Source organism: Sus scrofa, chromosome 1, assembly GCF_000003025.6.
Source record: "Sus scrofa isolate TJ Tabasco breed Duroc chromosome 1, Sscrofa11.1, whole genome shotgun sequence".
NCBI lineage: Eukaryota > Metazoa > Chordata > Mammalia > Artiodactyla > Suidae > Sus > Sus scrofa.
In genome coordinates, this window is record NC_010443.5 from 201,573,628 (window position 1) to 201,593,440 (window position 19,813).

General features: G+C 37.5%; 1 protein-coding gene across 1 annotated transcript; it reads right to left on the bottom strand.

The window, feature by feature from the left end:
- Positions 13,614-18,203, bottom strand: KLHL9 (kelch like family member 9). Its single transcript, XM_005660068.3, has one exon. The coding sequence runs from the start codon at positions 17,640-17,642 to the stop codon at positions 15,789-15,791; it is 1,854 nt and encodes a 617-aa protein (XP_005660125.1). The 5' UTR covers positions 17,643-18,203; the 3' UTR covers positions 13,614-15,788.

Consider the following 19,813-nt stretch of genomic DNA (forward strand, 5'->3'; position numbering starts at 1 on the left):
TTTTTTAGAATGTATTTGAGCTTATATGACTATCAGGCTAAAGCAAGCAGATGTAGGAAGGGGTTAACATACTTGAAAAACAGGACAATCAGAAATCAAAAGCAAACATTACATTCACAAAAAATAAAAAGAGGAAACAAGCTTAAAATAAAAGGAATTACCCAATGAAAAAAAAAAAGAAAGAAATGAAGGAGAAACAGAATCAACTGGAAAACAAGGTGTAAAATGGCAATAAATTACGTATTTATAAAAAATTAGCTTAAATGTCAATGGACTGCTCCAATCAAAAGACAGAGTGGTAGCCTGGATAAAAAAGCAAGAGCCTACAATATGATGTCTACAAGAGATTCACCTTATGGCAAAGGACACGTATAAATAGAAAATGAGACGGAAAAAGATATTTCATGTGAATGGAAAATACAGGAAAGCAGGAGTTGCAATACTCATATCAGACAAGACAGACTTTAAAATGAAGGCCATAAAGAAAGACAAAGAAGGATATTATTTAATGATAAAAAGATCCATTCAAGAAGAGGATATTACACTCATCAATAAATATGCCCCTAACATAGGAACACCCATATACATACAACAAATACTACCTGACATAAAAGGAGAAATTGATGGGAATACAATAATAGTAGATTTAACACCATACTCGTATCAATGGACAGATCCTCTAGACAGAAAATCAATAAGGAAACAGAGATCCTAAGGGACACAATAGAAAAGTTAGACTTAATTTACATTTTCAAGACATTACATCAAAAAAAAAAAATCCAAATATATATCCTTTTCAAGTGCACATGGAACAGTCTCAAGGATTGACCACATACTGGGGCACAAAACTAACCTCAAGAAATTTAAGAGTACAGAAAATATTTCATGTATCTTTTCTGACCACAATCACATGAAACTAGAAATCAACCACAGGAAAAGAAATGAGAAAAAACTGACCACATGGAGACTAAACAAGATGCTACTAAAAAACCAGTGGGTCAACAAGGAAATCAAAATGGAAATTAAAAATACCTTGAGACAAATGATCATGAAAATACAACCATTCAAAATCTATGGAGCACCACAAAAGCAGTGCTTAGAGGTAAGTTCTTGCAATACAGGCCTTCCTCAGAAAAGAAGAAAACTCTCAAATTGACAACCTAATCCATCACCTAAAAGAATTAGAAAAAGAAAAACAAACAAAACCTAAAGTCAGCAGGAGGAAGGAAATCATAAAGATCAGAGAGGAAATCAATAAAATAGAGATTCAAAAATCAACAGAAAAAAATAAAACCAAGAGCTGGTTCTTTGAAAGGGTAAACAAAATTGACAAACCTCTGGCCAGACTTAACAAGAGGAGAGATAGAACTCAAAATAAGAAGAGAAAAAGGTAAAATCTTAGCAGATACTGAAGAAATACAAAAAACATAAAAGAATACCATGAACAATTATATGCCAACAAATTTGACCACCTAGAAGAAATGGACAACTTTCTAGAGACTTTTATAGCCTGCCAAAACTGAATCAAGAACAAATAGATCCACTGAACAGACCTATCACTAGAAATGAAGTTAAATATTTAATAAAAAACACTCTCTACCAACAAAAGAGAGATGGCTTCACAGGCGAATTCTACCAAACATACAAAGAACTTAAACCCATCCTTCTTAAACTTTTCCAAAAAACTGAAGAAGATGGAACACTTCCAAAGAACTACCATCACCCTAAGACCAAAACCAGAAAGATACTACCAAAAAAAATTACAGGCCAATATTTTTGATGAATATAGATGCAAAAATTCTCAAAATTTCACCCAACCAAATCTAACAGCATATAAAAAAGATTATACACCATGACCAAGTGGGATTCATCCCAAGTTCAAGGATGGCTCAACATATGCAAACCAATCGATGTCCGACACCAATTAACAAAACGTCAAAAACCATACAATCATCTCAATAGATGCAGAAAAAGCATTTGACAAAGTCCAACATCCATTCATGATAAAAACTCTTACCAAAGTGGGTATAGAGGGAGCATACTTTAACATAATAAAAGCCATTTATGACAAACCCACAGCCAATATAATCCTCAAAGGAGAAAAGCTGAAAGCCTTCCAACTAAAATCTAGAACAAGACAAGGATGACCACTCTCACCACATTTGCTCAACATGGTATTGAAAGTCCTAGCCACAGCAATCAGACAAATAAAAAAAAATAAATGTTATCTAATTTGGAAGAGAAAAGGTAAAATTGTCACTCTGTGCACACAACACAATACTATATACAGAAATCCCTAAGGACTCTACCGAAAAACTACTCGAACTGATCAACGAATTCAGCAAAGTAGCAGGTTATAAGATTAACATTCAGAAGTTGGTTGCATTTCTGATACCAACAATGAAATATTAGAAAAGGAATATAAAAATATAATACATTTAAAAAATCTCACATCAAAAATTAAATACTTAGGAATAAACCTGACTAAAGAGGTGAAATAGTTATATGTTGAGAACTATAAATATTAATCAAGGAAAGTAAAGATGATTCAAGAAAATGAAAAGATATTCCATGATCCTGGATTAGAAGAATTAACATCCTTCAAATGACCATACTACCCAAAGCAATCTACAGATTCAATGCAATCCTTATCAAATTATCCACAACATTTTTCATAGAACTAGAACAAACAATCCAAAAATCTATACGGAACCATAAAAGATCCAGAATTGCCAAAGCAATCCTGAGGAATAAAAACCAAGCAGGAGGCATAATTCTCCCAGACTTCAGGCAATATTACAAAGCCACAGTCATCAAGACAGTGTGGTACTGGCACCAAAACAGACATACAGACCAATGGAACAGAACAGAGAACCCAGAAATAAAGCCAGACACCTATGGTCAATTAATCTTTGACAAAGGAGGAAGCATATAAAATGGGAAAAAGACAGTCTTTTCAGCAAGTGGTTCTGGGAAAACTGGATGGCTGCACAGAAATCAATGAAACTGGAACACACTCTCACACCATGCACAAACATAAACTCAAAATGGCTTAAAGACTTAAGATACCATCAGACTCCTATAAGAGAACATAGGCAAAACATTCTCTGACATCATCATACAAACGTTTTCTTAGGTAGGTCTCCCAAGGCAAGAGAAATAAAAAAAAAATAAACCAATGGGACTTAATCAAACTTAAAAGCTTTTGTATAGCAAAGAAAACTGTAACAAAAAAACAAAAAGACAACCTACTGAATGGGAGAAAATAGTTTCAAAAGATGCAAATGACAAGGTCTTAATCTCTAAAATACACAAACAATTTATATAACTCATAAGCAAAAAAACTAGTAACCCAATTGAAAATTGTGCAGAAGACCTGAATAGACATTTCTCTAAAGAAGATATACAGATGGGAAACAGGCACATGAAAAAATGCTCAATATCAGTAATTATTAGAGAAATGCAAATCAAAACTACAGTGAGGTACCACTTCACACCAGTCAGAATGGCCATCATTATAATTCAACAAATAACAAATGTTGGAGAGGTGTGGAGAAAAGGGAACTCTCTTAAACTGTTGGTGGGAATATAAATTGGTACAACACTATGGAAAGCAGTATGGAGGTACCTCAGAAAACTAAGTATAAAACTACCATAAGACCCAGCAATCCCACTCCTGGGCATATATCCAGACGAAACTTTCATTGAAAAAGATACATGCACCCCTATGTTCCTTGCAGCACTATTCACAGTAGCCAAGACATGGAAACAACCTAAATGTCCATCGACAGATGAATGGATTAAGAAGATATGGTATATATACACAATGGAATACTACTCAGCCATAAAAAAGAACAAAATAATGCTCAATCAACAGATGAATGGATTAAGAAGATATGGTATATATACACAATGGAATACTACTCAGCCATAAAAAAGAACAAAATAATGCCATCTGCAGCTACATGAACGGAACAGAGACTCTAATACTAAGTGAAGTAAGTCAGAAAGACAAATACCATATGATATCACTTTTATCTGGAATCTAATATATGGCACAAATGAACCTATCTACAGAAAAGAAACAGACTCATAAATATTGAAAACAGACTTGTGGTTGCCAAGGGGGAGGGGGAAGGGATGGGAGGGACTGGGAGTTTGGGGTTGGTAGATGCAGACTGTTGCATTTGGAGTGGATGACCAATGAGATCCTGCTGTATAGCAACAGGGAACTATAATCACTTGTGATCGAGCATAATGGAGAATAATATGAAAAAAAGAATACATATATATGTATAACGGGGTCACTTTGCTGTACAGCAGAAATTGACAAAACACTGTAAATCAACAAAAAAAAAAAAAAAAAAAAGGAAAAGAGAAAAAAAGAAAGAGCTGGTGCAGGAATTCCTTCTATGGCACAACAGGATTGGAGATTGGCAGCATCTTGGGAGCCCTGGGACACAGGATCGATCCCTGGCCTGGCACAGTGGGTTAAGGTTGCAACTGTGGCTTGGAGCTGATCCCTATCCTGGGAACTCCATATGCCTCAGGGCAGCCAAAAAAGAAAAAAAAAAAAAAAAAAAAAAAAAAAAAAAGACATTATTACTGTGCTTTTCTGGTGGTGCAGTGGCTTAAGAACCTGGCTTTGTCACTGCAGCAGTTTGGGCTTCTGATGTGATGCTAGTTCGATCTCTGACCTGGAATTTCCAAATGCCATGGGTGTGACAGAATGAACACATTAAAAAATATAATAACAAGAGCTGGTGCTTTGAAAAGATAAACAAAATTGAAAAACCTTTAGCCAGACTCAAAAAAAAAAGGGAATGGGTCTAAATCAATAAAATCAGAAATGAAAAAGACCACAGATATAGAATAGATCCTAAAAAAAAAAAAAAAAAAAAATTGGAGTTCCCATCACGGCGCAGTGGTTAACGAATCCAACTAGGAACCATAAGGTTGCGGGTTCGATCCCTGCCCTTGCTCAGTGCGTTAACGATCTGGCGTTGCCATAAGCTGTGGTATATAGGTTGCAGACGCGGCTAGGATCCCGCGTTGCTGTGGCTCTGGCGTAGGCCGGCGGCTACAGCTCCGATTGGACCCCTAGCCTGGGAACCTCCATATGCCACAGGAGAGGCTCAAAGAAATAGCAAAAAGACAAAAAAAAAAAATCCATGAATCAATGTAATATGTGACACTAACAAATTATAGAATAAAAACCACATAATCGTCTCAACAAATGCAGGAAAAGCTCTTGATAAAATTCAACACCCATTTATGATAAAAACTTACCAGAAAGTGAACATAGAGGGAACCTACCTCAACAAATAAAATCCATATAACAAACCCACAGCTAACATCATACTTAATGGTGAGAAGCTGAAAGCATTTCCTCTAAGATCAGGAACAAGACAAGGATGCCCACTCTTGCCTCTTTTATTCAAATAGCCACGACAATCAGAAAAGAAAAAGAAGTAAAAGGAATTTAAGTTGGAAAAGAAGTGAAACTGTCACTGCTGGCAGGTGACATGATACTATATATAGAAAATCCTAAAGATGTTACCAGAAAACTACTACAGCTCATCAATGAATTTGGCAAAGTTTCAGGATACAAAATTAATACACAGAAATTTCTTGCATTTCTACATACTAATAATGAACTATCAGAAAGAGAAATTAAGGAAACATCTCATTTACCATCAAATCAAAATGAATAGGATACTTGTACTCAGAAACTGTAAGACACTGATGAAAGAAATTGAAGACAATACAAATACATGGAAAAATATACCATGTTCTTGGCCTGGAAGAATTAATATTATTAGGATGATCATACTACCCAAGGCATCTACAATTCAATGCAATCCTTATCTAAATATGAAGGGTATTTTTCAAAGACCTAGAACAAATAATTTTATAATTTGTAAGGAAACATAGCAGACCCTGAATAGCCAAAACAATCTTGAGAAAGAAGAATGGAGCGGGCATAATCATGTTTCCTGAATTTAGACTGTATTACAAAGCCACGGTAATCAAAAAATACAGTATTGGCCCAAAAACAGTCACATAGATCAATAAAACAGGACTGAGAGCCCAGACATAAACCAACAAACTTATGGTCAATTAATCTATGACAAACAAAGCAAGAATATACAATGGAGAAAGACAGTCTAGTCAATAAGTGATACTGGGAAAACTGGACAGCTACATATAAAAGAATGAAATTAGAATATTCTCAGAGTTCCGTAGTGGCTCAAGGGTTAGGATCCAGCATTGTTAATGCTGTGGCTCTGGTCACTGCTACAGCACAGGTTCAATTCCCTGGACTGGGAACTTCCACATGCCATAAGTGTCGCAAACAACAACAGAAAAACAAATAAACATAACTGCCCCCCCAACATTCTCTAACACCACATACAAAAATAAGACTCAAAGTGGATTAAAGACTTAAATGTGGAGTTCCCATTGTGGTGCAGTGGTTAACAAATCTGACAAGGAACCATGGGGTTGCAGGTTCAATCCCTGGCCTTGCTCAGTGGGTTAAGGATCTGGCATTGCCATGAGCTCTGGTGTAGATTGCAGACACAGCTCGGATCTGGTGTGGCTGTGGCGTAGGCCAGTGGCTACAGCTCTGATTAGACCCCTAGCCTGGGAACCTCCATATGCCTAGGGAGCAGCCCTAGAAAAGGCAAAAAGACAGGAAAAAAAAAAAAAAAAAAAAAAAAAAAGAATCCCACCGTCTTTAGCTTCAAGACTGAGATAACCAAAATAAAGTCCAATATAAAAAAAAAAAAAAGACTTAAATGTAAGATTGGATACCATAAAATTCCTAGAGGAAAACATAGCCAGAACACTTTTTGGCAAATTGTGGCAATATTTTTGGGGAGAATCTGTGTATTAAATAAAGGCAAAAAAGTGGGGGACCTAATTAAACAAAATATTTTGCACAGCAAAGGAAACCATCAACAAAATGAAAAGATAACCTACTGATTGAGAGAAGATATTTACAAGTGATAATGAACTATAAGGGGTTAATATCCAACATATATAAACAGCAACATCAACATCCAACTCAACATCACAAAAATGAACAACCTGATTAAAAAATAACAAATGCTGGAGAGGGTGTGTAGAAAAGGGAACCCTCCTGTACTGTTGGTGGGAATGTAAATTAGTACAACCACTACGGAAAACAGTACGGAGGTACCTTAGAAAACTATACATAGAACTACCATATGTCCCAGCAATCCCACTGTTGGGCATACATCTGGACAAAACTTTCCATAAAAAGACACATGCACTCGCATGTTCATTGCAGCACTATTCACAGTAGCCAAGACATAGAAACAACCTAAATGTCCATCCACAGATGAATGGATTAAGTGTGGTACACATACACAATTGAATACTACTCAGCCATAAAAAAAGAACAAAATAATGCCATTTGCAGCAATATGGATGGAAATAGAGACTCTTATACTAAGTGAAGTAAGTCAGAGAAAGACAAATTACCATATGATATCACTTATATCTAGAATCTAAAATACGACACAAATGAACCTTTCCACAAAAAAGAAAATCATTGATTGGAGAACAGACTTGTGGCTGCCAAGGGGGAGGAGGAGGGAGTGGGATGGACTCGGAATTTGGGGTTAATAGACACAAACTATTGCCTTTGGAATGGGTAAGCAATGAGATCCTGCTGTATAGCACTGGGAACTATATCTAGTCACTTATGATGGAGCATGATAATGTGAGAAAAAAGAATGTATACATATATGTGTGACTGTATGTACAGTAGAAAACTGACAGAACACTGTAAACCAGCTATAATGGAAAAAATAAAAATCGTTATAAAATAAAATTTTAAAAAAATGGGCAGGAGTTCCCGTCGTGGCGCAGTGGTTAACAAATCCGACCAGGAACCATGAGGTTGTGGGTTCAATTCCCTGCCCTTGCTCAGTGGGTTAACGATCCGGCATTGCTGTGAGCTGTGGTGTAGGTTGCAGACACGGCTTGGATCCCGCATTGCTGTGGCTCTGGTATAGGCCAACAGCTACAGCTCCAACTGGACCCCTAGCCTGGGAACCTCCATATACCATGGGAGCAGCCCTAGAAAAGACAAAAAAATAAAATAAAATAAAAATAAATAAACAAATTACAGCAGATCTTTTTGGATCCACCTCCTAATGAAAGTAAAATAAACAAATGGGGCCTGATTAAACCTAAAAATTTTCACAAAGCAAAGGAACCTGTAAACAAAACGAAAAGATGACCCATAGAATGGGAGAAAATCTTTGCTAACATAGAGACCAACAAGGGATTAATCTCCAAACTACACAAACAACTCATACAGCTCATTATCAAAAAACAAACCCAATCAAAAAATGGGCAGAAGATCTAAATAGACATTTCTCCAAAGAAGACACAGAGATGGCTAAAAAACACATGAAAAGATGTTCAATACTGATAATTTTTAGAGAAAGGCAAATCAAAACTTCAATAAGGTATCACCTCACTTGGATGAGCATGGCCATCATCAAAAAATCTACCAACAATAAATTCTTGAGAGGTGTGGAAAAAAAGAGAACCCCCCTACACTGCTGGTGGGAATGTAAATTAGTAAAACCACCATGAAGAACAGTAATGAAGTTTCTTAAAAAAACAAAATGGAACCACCATATGATCCAGCAATCCCACTCCAGGGCACATATCTGAAAAAGAACATAATTCAAAACTATATATGCACTGCAGCACTATTCACAATAGCCAGGACATGGAAGCAACCTAAATGTCAATTGACAAAGGAATAGATAAAGATGTGGTACATATATAAAATGTAATATTATGCAGCCATAAAAAGAACAAAATAATGCCATTTGCAACAACATCGATGGACCTAGAAAGTACATACTAAGTGAAGACAGAGAAAGCCAAATATTATATGGTATTCCACTTTTATATGGAATCTAATTTTAAAAATGGTACAAATGAACTTATTTATAAAATAGAAACAGACTCACAGGCTTTGAAAACAAACTTATGGTTACCAAAGGGGAAACATGGGTGGGAGAGAGAAATCAGGAGTTTCAGATTATCATATATACATTACTATATATAAAATGGATATATAACCAAAAAGGAGCTGCTATATTAGGACAGGGAACTCTACTCAATATTCTGTAATAACCTATATGGGGAAAAAATTGGAAAAAGAATGCATGTATGTTAGTTCCTACTGTGGTGCAACATGTTAAGGAACTGGCATTACTGCTGCTATCGTGTAGGTCACAGCTGCAGTTCCCTGACCTGGGAACACCCATAGGCTGTGGGTGCAGCCAAAAACGAAAAAAAATAAGGAATGTATATACATATACATGTATAACTGAATCACTTTGCAGTACACCTGAAACTCATATAACATTGTAAATCATCTATATTCCAACAGCTGCTTTGATCCCAAGGCCTGCAAAATTGCCTCAGCAGATCTGATCCCTGGCCTGGGAACTCTCTATGCCACCAAAAAAGAAAAAGAAAATAAAGATTAATATTCTTTTTATTTTTTTGGCTGAACCTGTGGCATGTAAAGTTTCTGGGCCAGGGATCAAACCCACACCACAGCAAGCATATCAAGCCACTGCAGCAACAATGCCGGATCCTTAACCTGCTGTGCCACAAGGGGATTCCTCAAGATGAATATCCTTAATATTAAAAAACTTTTTAAGGAGTTCCAGTCGTGGCTTAGTGGTTAACGAATCTGACTAGGAACCACAAGGTTGTGGGTTCAATCCCTGGCCTTGCTCAGTGGGTTAAGGATCCAGCGTTGCCGTAAGCTGTGGTGTAGGTCGCAGATGCTGTTCGGATCTAGCATTGCTGTGGCTGTGGCACAGGCCAGCAGCTACAGCTCCGAAAGACCCCTAGCCTGAGAACGTCCATATGCCATGGGTGAGGCCCTAGAAAAGACAAAAAAAAACAAAAAAATTCATAAATGTATTTTAAAAATTCATCTTCATTTCAACCGGAAAAAATAAAATCTATGTGAACATGAGACAATCAGTAAATGCCACCTCAGCATGTTATGAACAAGCACCGATAAAGCAGGTGAATAAAGGACAAGAAATATAACATCAGTATGATGTAAAAAACCACAAAATTATGGTGAAAATGCAAAAAAAAGATAGATGTGGAATTCCCTTGAGTTTCAGTGGGTTAAATGACCCAGCATTGTTCCTGCAGTGGCTTGGGTCGCCATTGTGGAGAAGTTTCAGTCCCTGGACTGAAAACTCCCACGTGTCATGAGTGAGGCCAAAAAACAAACCAAAAAACCCACCTAACCCCCAAAAAGTAAAAAGAAAAAAATTCAAAAAAGATAAGACATATTTGACCATTTAATTGAAAGAGTGAAGGTGGTCAAAAGGTAAAAAATAAATCCTGGGGATATAATGCACAGCATGGTGAATATTAGTATTACCATGTATATTTGTAAGTTGCTAAGGAAGTAAGTAATCTTAAAAGTTCTCATTAAAAGAAAAAAATTATGTAGTAATGTGTGATAATGGATGTCTACTAGACTTGGGGTGATCATTTCATAATATACATATATACTGAGTCATTATATTGTACACCTGAAACTATTATGTCAATTATAATTGAATTTTTAAAAAATGAATAGTTCTGCCCTCATAAAAATGACATAAATTAAGGAAAAAAATCTTTGTAGCTAATAAGACATTTAAATAGGAAAAAGTGATTCCCATATGAAAAAGTACACATGCTCAATAAGCAAAAAATTCAGTGTTTTCATTAATTAAGGAAATATAAATCCAAACAATAAGAAATTAGAACTGCTAAAATTCCCCAGTGTAGTGCAGTGGGTTAAGAATCTGGCATTGTCACTGCTATGGCTTTGGGTCTCTGCTGTGGCTGAATAGGTTTGATCTCTGGCGCAGAACTTCTGCATGCTTCAGGTGTGGCCAAGAAAAAAAAGAAAGAAACTAGAACTGCCAAGATTTCCTTTGAAATAGTCACTAAACACATTCTGATGTAAATGCATCTTCATACTCCTCAAAATATTTTTCCAAGAGCCTAAAAAAGCCTACACTATTTGACTCAGATTTTCCTCAGAATTTACCACAAGGTAATAGAGATGGACAAAATTTTATGAAAGAATATTAAATCTTGGTTTACAATTAAAAAATTAGGGGTAGATACTAAATATATACCCATAGAGAAATGAAAAAAATATGAAGGCACATTCATGGATGAAGTATTGTATAGACATTCAACACTTTCAAATAAAAGAATTTGTAAAAATCATTAAGATAAAACTAAAGTAAAAAATTATGATGGCCAATTAGTAACAACTATCATTTTACTAAATTCTGTTTTATGCTAATCACATTCTATAATAGTATCTCCTTATTACTGTGATATAAATATGCTTAACATCCACCACCAATCCCATAGGCAAATGAAGAAATGAAGCTTAGAGAGGTAACTTACCCCAAGGTCTTTCAGTTGTGGAGCTGCAGATAGAACACTGATTTTATTTCTTGATACTATGTTTCTGTAATTTTCAATGAAATTTTCTGTAGGAGCATATTTTATCTTTATAATCAGAAAAAGATAATTTAAATTACAAACCAGAAAAATTGGAACATGATTAAATGTGTTTGCTTTAAAGGTAAACAACAGAAATTCTACACTTTGCAAGTAAGAAAAAAATTGAGTATGGATTTGTCTGGTTTAAAAACAGAATTTCTTTTTCTTAATGCACATGCTTTTGATAATTAGGGAAAAAGCACCTTATATATTCTAATACGTACACATTTTAGAAAACTTAGAGAAAACCATAATGATAGATAGCAGTGTGTGTCTTTGGAAACTGAAGTTATCTCCTTTTATCATCCTGATTTTAGCTTAAGGTTTGGCATATTTGAAAAGTATTTGAGGAGTTCCCATTGTGGCGCAGAGGATATGAATTCGACTAGAAACTATGAGGTTGTGGGTTCAATCCCTGGCCTTGCTCAGTGGGTTAAGGATCTGGCGATGCCATAAGCTGTGGTGTAGGTCACAGACATGGCTTGGATCCTGCATTGCGTGGCTGTGATATAGCCCAGCAGCTGCAGCTCTGATTCAGTCTCCAACCTGGGAACCTCCATCTGCCGTGGGTGCAGCCCACAAAGAAAAAAAAAAAAAAAAAAAAAGTACTTGACAAACGTCTGTACATATGTATAGTATACCTAGTATTAGGTATATATATGCATAGTATACCTAGTATTAACAGAGGTTAACTTTGACATGTGGAATCACTGACATGTGGAATCACTGATAATATACACCTTTTATTCATTTTTATTTTCCTACACTTATGTACAGGAATTATTTTTATACTCAGAAAACCTAACAAAAGTTAATCTTTGAACTCATCAGAAAAAATTAAAACAAGAAATAAAATGTTAACAGGACACTTATGTGTGTGAAGTTTTTACCCTCTTTTAAATACTTTTCCACAGTCTAAATTTCCCTTTAAAAAAAAAATCAGGTTATGAAATAAAGATCTATTTCCAATCCTTTCAGTCACCTAAAGTTTCCATATCTGTACGGAAGGAATTCCAGATTTAATTAGTAGTATAGCAAAGCATCAGTCAGCCGTTTTATGACTACCAGAAGACCTGTCAACGCTGGAATTACAGAGTAAAAGGACGGAGGTGGGATGTATGAGGCTGAACCTAGGGGCTATAGATGGAGCAGTTAATGTACCTGGCTAAATAATATTTATTGGGAGTTCCCTCGTGGCACAGTGGGTTAAGGATCTGGTGTTGTCACTGTAGTGGCTTAGGTCACTACCATGGCATGGGTTGGATCCCTGGCCCAGGAATTTCTACATGCCATAGGCACAGCCAAAAAAAATCAAAACCAACCAATATGTATTTAATTACAAAGCAACAGGGTCAAACATCATAGAAGGCAGAAACCTTTTTTCAATAAAGGAAAAAACTTGTGCAGTGTAGAAGCAGGACAATACCATCTCAGCATGTCAGAATCAGCACCAAAAATTAAATATATCAAACTCTGAACAACAACAAAAAAAAAAAAAAAAAAGGAAGTTCTTTTGTGGCACAACAGGGTTAAGGATCTGCTGCAACTTCTACATGCAATGGGTGTGGTCAAAAAAAAAAAAATCAAAACAAAAAGCTATGTAAAAAAATAAAGGAATTTGGAGTTCCCGTCGTGGCTCAGTGGTTAACGAATCCAACTAGGAACCATGAGGTTGCAGGTCTGATCCCTGGCCTTGCTCAGTGGGTTAAGGATCCAGCATTGCCGTGAGCTGTTGTGTAGGTTGCAGACGCAGCTCAGATCCCACGTTGCTGTGGCTCTGGTATAGGCTGGTGGCTATAGCTCCGCCTGGACCCTTAGCCTGGGAACCTCCATATGCCACAGGAGCGGCCCAAGAAATGGCAAAAAGACAAAAAATAAAAAAATAAAGGAATCATAGCAAAATTATACCCAAAAGGTCAAACTGCAAAAGACAAATAAAATCTCAAAAATTAACTGAATGGCCCCGCCTTTGTAAACCTCTAATAGATTGAGAAAAAAAAAGCAATGCAAACAAATGCCATTAGATTACATTTATTATATAAAGAGATCCTGTTACTTGATATGAAAAAGAAAGTAACTCCAATAGGTGTTACAAGGGCAAAGGACATAACATTTGATTAAAGGGGAAACACAGCTACTCAAAAACCACAAATATTTAACCTCATCAATCAAGGAAATAATTGGGATGCTATTTCTTGCTTATTCAATGCACAAATAGCAATTTCTACTTTTTCTATTTCCTAAATATACTCAAACGTGCTATTTTCGGTGATAAATTGAGTCATTAAGAAACAGGAAGTGTGAAATTTTCTGCCAATGCAGAAATCATAAAAACATTAAAATGAATCAACACCTGTACGGGCAGTATGGTTCAGATCCCTTGAAACCAATTCCTTTTTGTCCTGGTTCCTGAGTTTTATTATGAGATTGTCAATAAAGAGAAGGTTGTTCCTGATTTACACAATGACAATCTCCTAGTATAGGAATACAAATATATATGCATGTAAATGTACATATATAATTTTTTCTTCAGGTAGACAATTATTCCAGGAAAGTACCTTTTCAGAATCACTCACTTTCGAGGACTGCTGTGATTCCATTTGCTGATAAGTTCCCATTAGATCTCCTCATGTGGTTCTCGACCAGTAGGGATGTGCTTGGTATTGAAAAGGCTGCCTAGACTTTCTATAGCTGCCTCCTTGAGGAATCTGAAATTGGTCCTGTGCTTTAGACATAGCCAAAACATCTTTCTGATTGGATACAAAACAGCACATAGCCTTGAGGCAGATCACACAAAGCTCAGGATGCACAAGGGCTGGAGCAGCACAGGGCAATCACTTCAAATTAGATAGTCATGTTAGAAAGACTAAGTTGGGAGACTGAAGTTAAAATCCTATATAGCTTTATTCAACATATATCTTTGCCTTTTTCATATCATAAGTTTTACTGAACAAAAAGGTGGAAAGTAGCAGGGCCTAAATTTACTGAGCAAAAGCAATTCTCTGAGACCTGAACTTTGCTGAATAACCTGTATATATGCAACTCTACAGAAGACAATATACAAACAGCAAAAATAATACAAGTTTCATCTGTAGTAACAATTCAGTCAAATGACAAATTTGGTGGTCAATTTAATGTTGTATCCCTTATTTATATCAATTCATTAAGACTACATATAGACATTTATTCTCTAGTACTGAATTCCCATTTGAATAAAAATAGCTGCTGGGTAGAAGAAAAGAATTTAAATTTAAAAACAACTGCACTATAACTGAAGTACCAATCGAATTTAAAATTATATAAGTGTATGCATGTGCATGTATGCACATGTATTTTTTTTCTCTCCCTCTCCCTAGAAAGAGATATGAAACCCTGATTTAGGGTTATAATATTTTTTTGAGTAAATATTTTTGAATTTATTATTTCTCCAGTCTACTAATAATCTCCACATATACTTTTGTCTTTTTTGAATTTTTAGGGCTGCACCTGCAGCACATGGAAGCTCCCAGGCTAGGGGATGAATTGGAGCTGTAGCCACCGGCCTACACCACAGCCACAGCAACTTGGGATCCGAGCTGCATCTGCGACCTACACCACAGCTCACAGCAATGCTGGATCCTTGACCCACTGAACAAGGCCAAGGATCAAACCTGCACCCTCATGGATGCTAGTCAGGTTTGTTAACCACTGAGCTATGAGAGGGACTCTTCTCCACGTATTCTGAATGTACCTACACAATCTGGGGAGTTGGCAGCTGTCAAAAACTCCATGAAAAAAGGGAGGTAGCTATTAAGACTTGGAGACGTTTTCTGCTTATTATTTTAGATTAGGGCAAGCAGCCTCCCTTTGATGTTTTGACATAAAAGATGAAAACTTAGCATCTTTGAAGCATAATAAACATAATTATATACACTTACTACCATCACCTAAACTTTGACTTACACAACACCACAAAAAGACATCTAACAAACACTGTTCTACTTATCTTTTTACATTTGCTAAAACAGCTATGTTGAATACATTTTTAAAATGCATTGTTAACCATTTGATAAACATACTAAGCCAAACAATACAAATTACATCAATTACCTCTTTAATCTAATAACTGTACCAATCACTGTAAGAAGATACAACTGAAGTGGAAGTATGGGATCATCCATGATGCACTGCAAAAGTATTACAGCTTGGTCCTAAGAATGATCTGAAGGTGCTGATAGAGGTGATTCTCTAGAAGGTGATCCAGGGTTTTCTTCAGGTGGAAAAACTGTGAGAGTACAAGCTCGAATGCCACCAAGTGATTCTGGAAGATCAAAAACTTTATGCCACTCATCCTTTTCTGGGTCGTATTTTTGGACAATTTCCACCATACAACGATTATTCCAAGAATATCCACCTACAACATAGATTTTATTTTCAAAGACGGCAACTCCAACATCACTCTGGCCTCTTAACATGGCAGCAATTGGTGTCCACTGGTCAAGGGTTGGTGAATAGTATTCACAGCTTAGAACATCATCATAATCACTTGTTCCTCTGAAGTGATTGCCACCAATGACATAGAGCTTATCTCCAACTGTACACATGCAGTGCAGACCTCTGACTGTAGTCATTGGAGCCTTCTGTGTCCATTTGTCCGTATCAGGGTCAAAACACATGAGCTCGTTTTGGAAAGTGTCATGAGTAATTCCTCCTGAAATATACATTAAGCCTCCATATACTGTTCCAGCATGGCCATAGTGGGGTTCATTCATTTTTGCAACATAGCTCCACTCATTCATTCTTGGATTGTAACATTCTACTGTGGCCAGTTCACCAGCTGCACTTCGCCCACCAACAGCATACAAATGCCCTTTCAGAGCACTTAAGTGGAAAAATGTGCGCTTTTCATTTAATGATGCAACCTGCATCCATTTATTATACCGGGGATCAAATCTGAAAACTGTATCAACAGCAGTTTTTCCTTTTGTATCATAATTACTTTGACCACCAACAACATAAAGAAAGTTTCCAATGACAGCAATGCCATGCTGGTAACGAGGAGCATCCATGGGGGCTAAAGACCTCCACTCTTGAGCTCTTTCATCATACATCCGTAATTCTTTACTGACAACCAGCTGCTGCCTCAAAACTCCTCCTAATGTAACCAAGTGGGTAGAGTCAGATCTAATGGCAGTTCTATCTGACTGCATCACTGGCTGCATATATGGCATCATTTGGTAATTGCTAGCTTCCAAAAGCAAATTCACACAAGTATTGTCTGTTCTCATGAAATCTACTGTCTGCACATAATTGATGAGATCCTGTGGTGTCATCAGTGGAAATCGAATGTTCTTCATTAATTTTGCAGCATAATCCATCCGAGGGTCTTCCAACCTTAGCCAGCGACACGCAGCCTTGAAAAGCTCAAGTTCAGTACAGTGCTTAAGACTGTTGCTGGAAAGCACAAAGGCAAGCCGTTCAAAAGGGAGTTTTAGAAACTCCCCAGTACTCAATAATGCAGGAAAATTCTTCAGGATGAAATTATTGACATATTTATCTACTTCTATAAGATTGTAGGTGTTAGCAATTCGTCCAACCTCAACACAGTTATCTAAAGAGACTCCTGAAATAAGAAACACTTTACAGAAGTCCAAAACAGGTAGAATTTGCAAAAAGCTGGCAGCTTCAAGTGTGTCCTGAAGATTGTCCATATTAAGAGAAAGTTTTGCAGTATAAATAAAATCAATTATTTTCTTCAGACCAACTTTGTTCACACCGTGAAGCTTAATGCACATTAAATCTTGTTCTTTCATTCCACCTGTGAACATAGCCTTGAAATAATCACTAGCAGACGCCATCATAGCTCGATGAACAGGGAAGATTTCATCTCCATCACCTGGTACCAGAGTCACATCACAAAGCAATCCTTCTATTCTAAGCTGATCAAAGCCTTGCAATACCACCGAACTGTGAGTATTGCTGGTAAAAAACCGTGTGGTTCCTGCCTTGCAAGGCTGTAAATGGGCAGAGACGCCCATTTCACCGTTACCAAGAGACACTTTCATGTGAAAGCCTTCCTGTTGCACAAAGATGTATGCCGGACAAGGAGGTTACGACCTGCAAGCTTTAAAGGAACCGAGGATGTCCCAAGAGCAAGAGAGCTCGCGTTCCTTATCAACAAGGGCAAACAATCGCCGTGGCGCCTCTCAGAACACACCAGTCATACACTGAATATTGTTCTGCAGCAGGACCACAAAGGGCTGTGGACCTCAAATCTGATTATTATGTAGATGATTCAACACCTGAAAGCAGTTAAGTGACCCGGTTCACCTCGTCCGGCCTGTGCTGCCGCTCCTCCTGCAGTTCCGCTGCCGGCAAAGGGGGGGGAGGTGCCGCCACGTCCTGCGGTTCCACGGCTCGCTCGGCGGCGAGGCCGGGCACCTCAGCGAGCAGCCCGCTTCGCCCTCCACTAACCCTGGTGCGTCGCCACGGCTACGGACCCGTCTTTGAGCAGGGGCCTGGAACAGCGGCCTGGGCCTGGGAAACGGGCCGAGCCCCGGGACGCGGAGCCGCTCCTTCCGGAAAGGCCTTGTCCCAGGATGCCCCGGGCTAGGAGCGGCCGTCGCAAATACTGCGGCTGCGCGGCTGCCTGACATTGTCAGTGGGCGGGAGTGTGGGGGATGAGAGGAAGGGCAAGGGGGACTGGAAGGGCGGGTTTTGTGCAAGTGGGGGGCTGTGCTGTGTGGGCAGGGGCGGGGCTTCTTCGGTTTACTTAGAGCGGCTAAAGAAGCCGGAGTGGGTACACGTTCATCGTGTTTGGTATAAATCTTTCAAAGCAGCTGAACGCTCCCCCTAAATGAACACTTTGGGATTTACACTTCCTGGCTTCTGCCTGTTGCATAACAATGAAATGCGGCTCTAGTAGAAACTGAAAGAAAACCTGATAAATGGTGGCAAACGGGGAAGATCTTAAAGTTCTTCCTCTATAAAAAAAATCTTTATGATTCTTACCCCACACAATTAATGAACACTTTAATTATAGCCTTGGTTCATATTTTCAGATTTAAATCATTTAAAACGTCACGTGCCTCTTTTTAAATAGCAAATTGTGACCACGCTATGTAAATAACAGTCTGAATTTTTGCCTCCCAATGGAATTCTATTATCAGTAAATTTTTCCTGCTCTTGTTTTCCAATCAGAAAATTTTAAATAGGAGTTCCCGTCGTGGCGCAGTGGTTAACGAATCCGACTAGGAACCATGAGGTTGCGGGTTCTGTCCCTGCCCTTGCTCAGTGGGTTAATGATCCGGCATTGCCGTGAGCTGTGGTGTAGGTTACAGACGCAGCTCGGATCCAGCGTTGCTGTGGCTCTGGTGTAGGCCATTGGCTACAGCTCCGATTCGACCCCTAGCCTGGGAACCTCCATATGCCGTGGGAGCGGCCCAAAGAAATAGCAAAAAGACAAAAAAAAGAAAATTTTAAATAGATAATCCAGTTGTGAGATAACTACACATACTATGGTTTACTTTACCCATCACCTGTTCCTAAATATATACCTTCTTGTCCTCCACTGTTTTATAGAATCTGGGCACAAAACTATGTTTGTTTTTGGATAAATCCAAAAAGCAGAATAATGATTGAAGACATATAAAATTTTTTTTTCCAAAATATCATCAGCAGTGTTTGAGTACACATTTCCCCTCTACTGATCTTTCCCTTTATGGATATTTTACTAACTTAACATTTTAAAAAATTGAAGGATAGTTGATGAATTTACATTTTTAAAATTACTAGAAATTGAGATTTGAGCATATTAATAAATGTATACTTTGACACACTGCTTCCAAAATTTTCCAGTTTGAAGTTATTACTGTCTTTTAAATCCTTTCACTTTATTCATGCATATGCAAATTGATGACTATATAGTCTTATATTACACTCTCCCTATTTTTATTTAAAAGATAGCATACCATACTCACTGTTCTATACTTAATGAGATACTCTCATTCATATAAAGAGAGCTTCTTTATCTTGTTTTTTCTTGGCTGCCCCAGCAGCATGTAGTAGTTTCCAGGCCTGGGATGGAACCCTTGCCACTGAAGTAACCACAGCCACAGCAATGACAGTACCAGATCCTTAACCTGCTAAGCCACCAGGGAAGTCTCTTCTTTATCTTTTTAAATAGTTGTATTGTTTCCCAATAAGTGTGTGTCACATATTTTTCAAATTAAAAAAA

Coding starts and splice junctions, on each gene's coding strand:
- KLHL9 (XM_005660068.3), bottom strand. CDS start 17,642: ATGAAAGTGTCTCTTGGTAACGGTGAAATGGGCGTCTCTGCCCATTTA.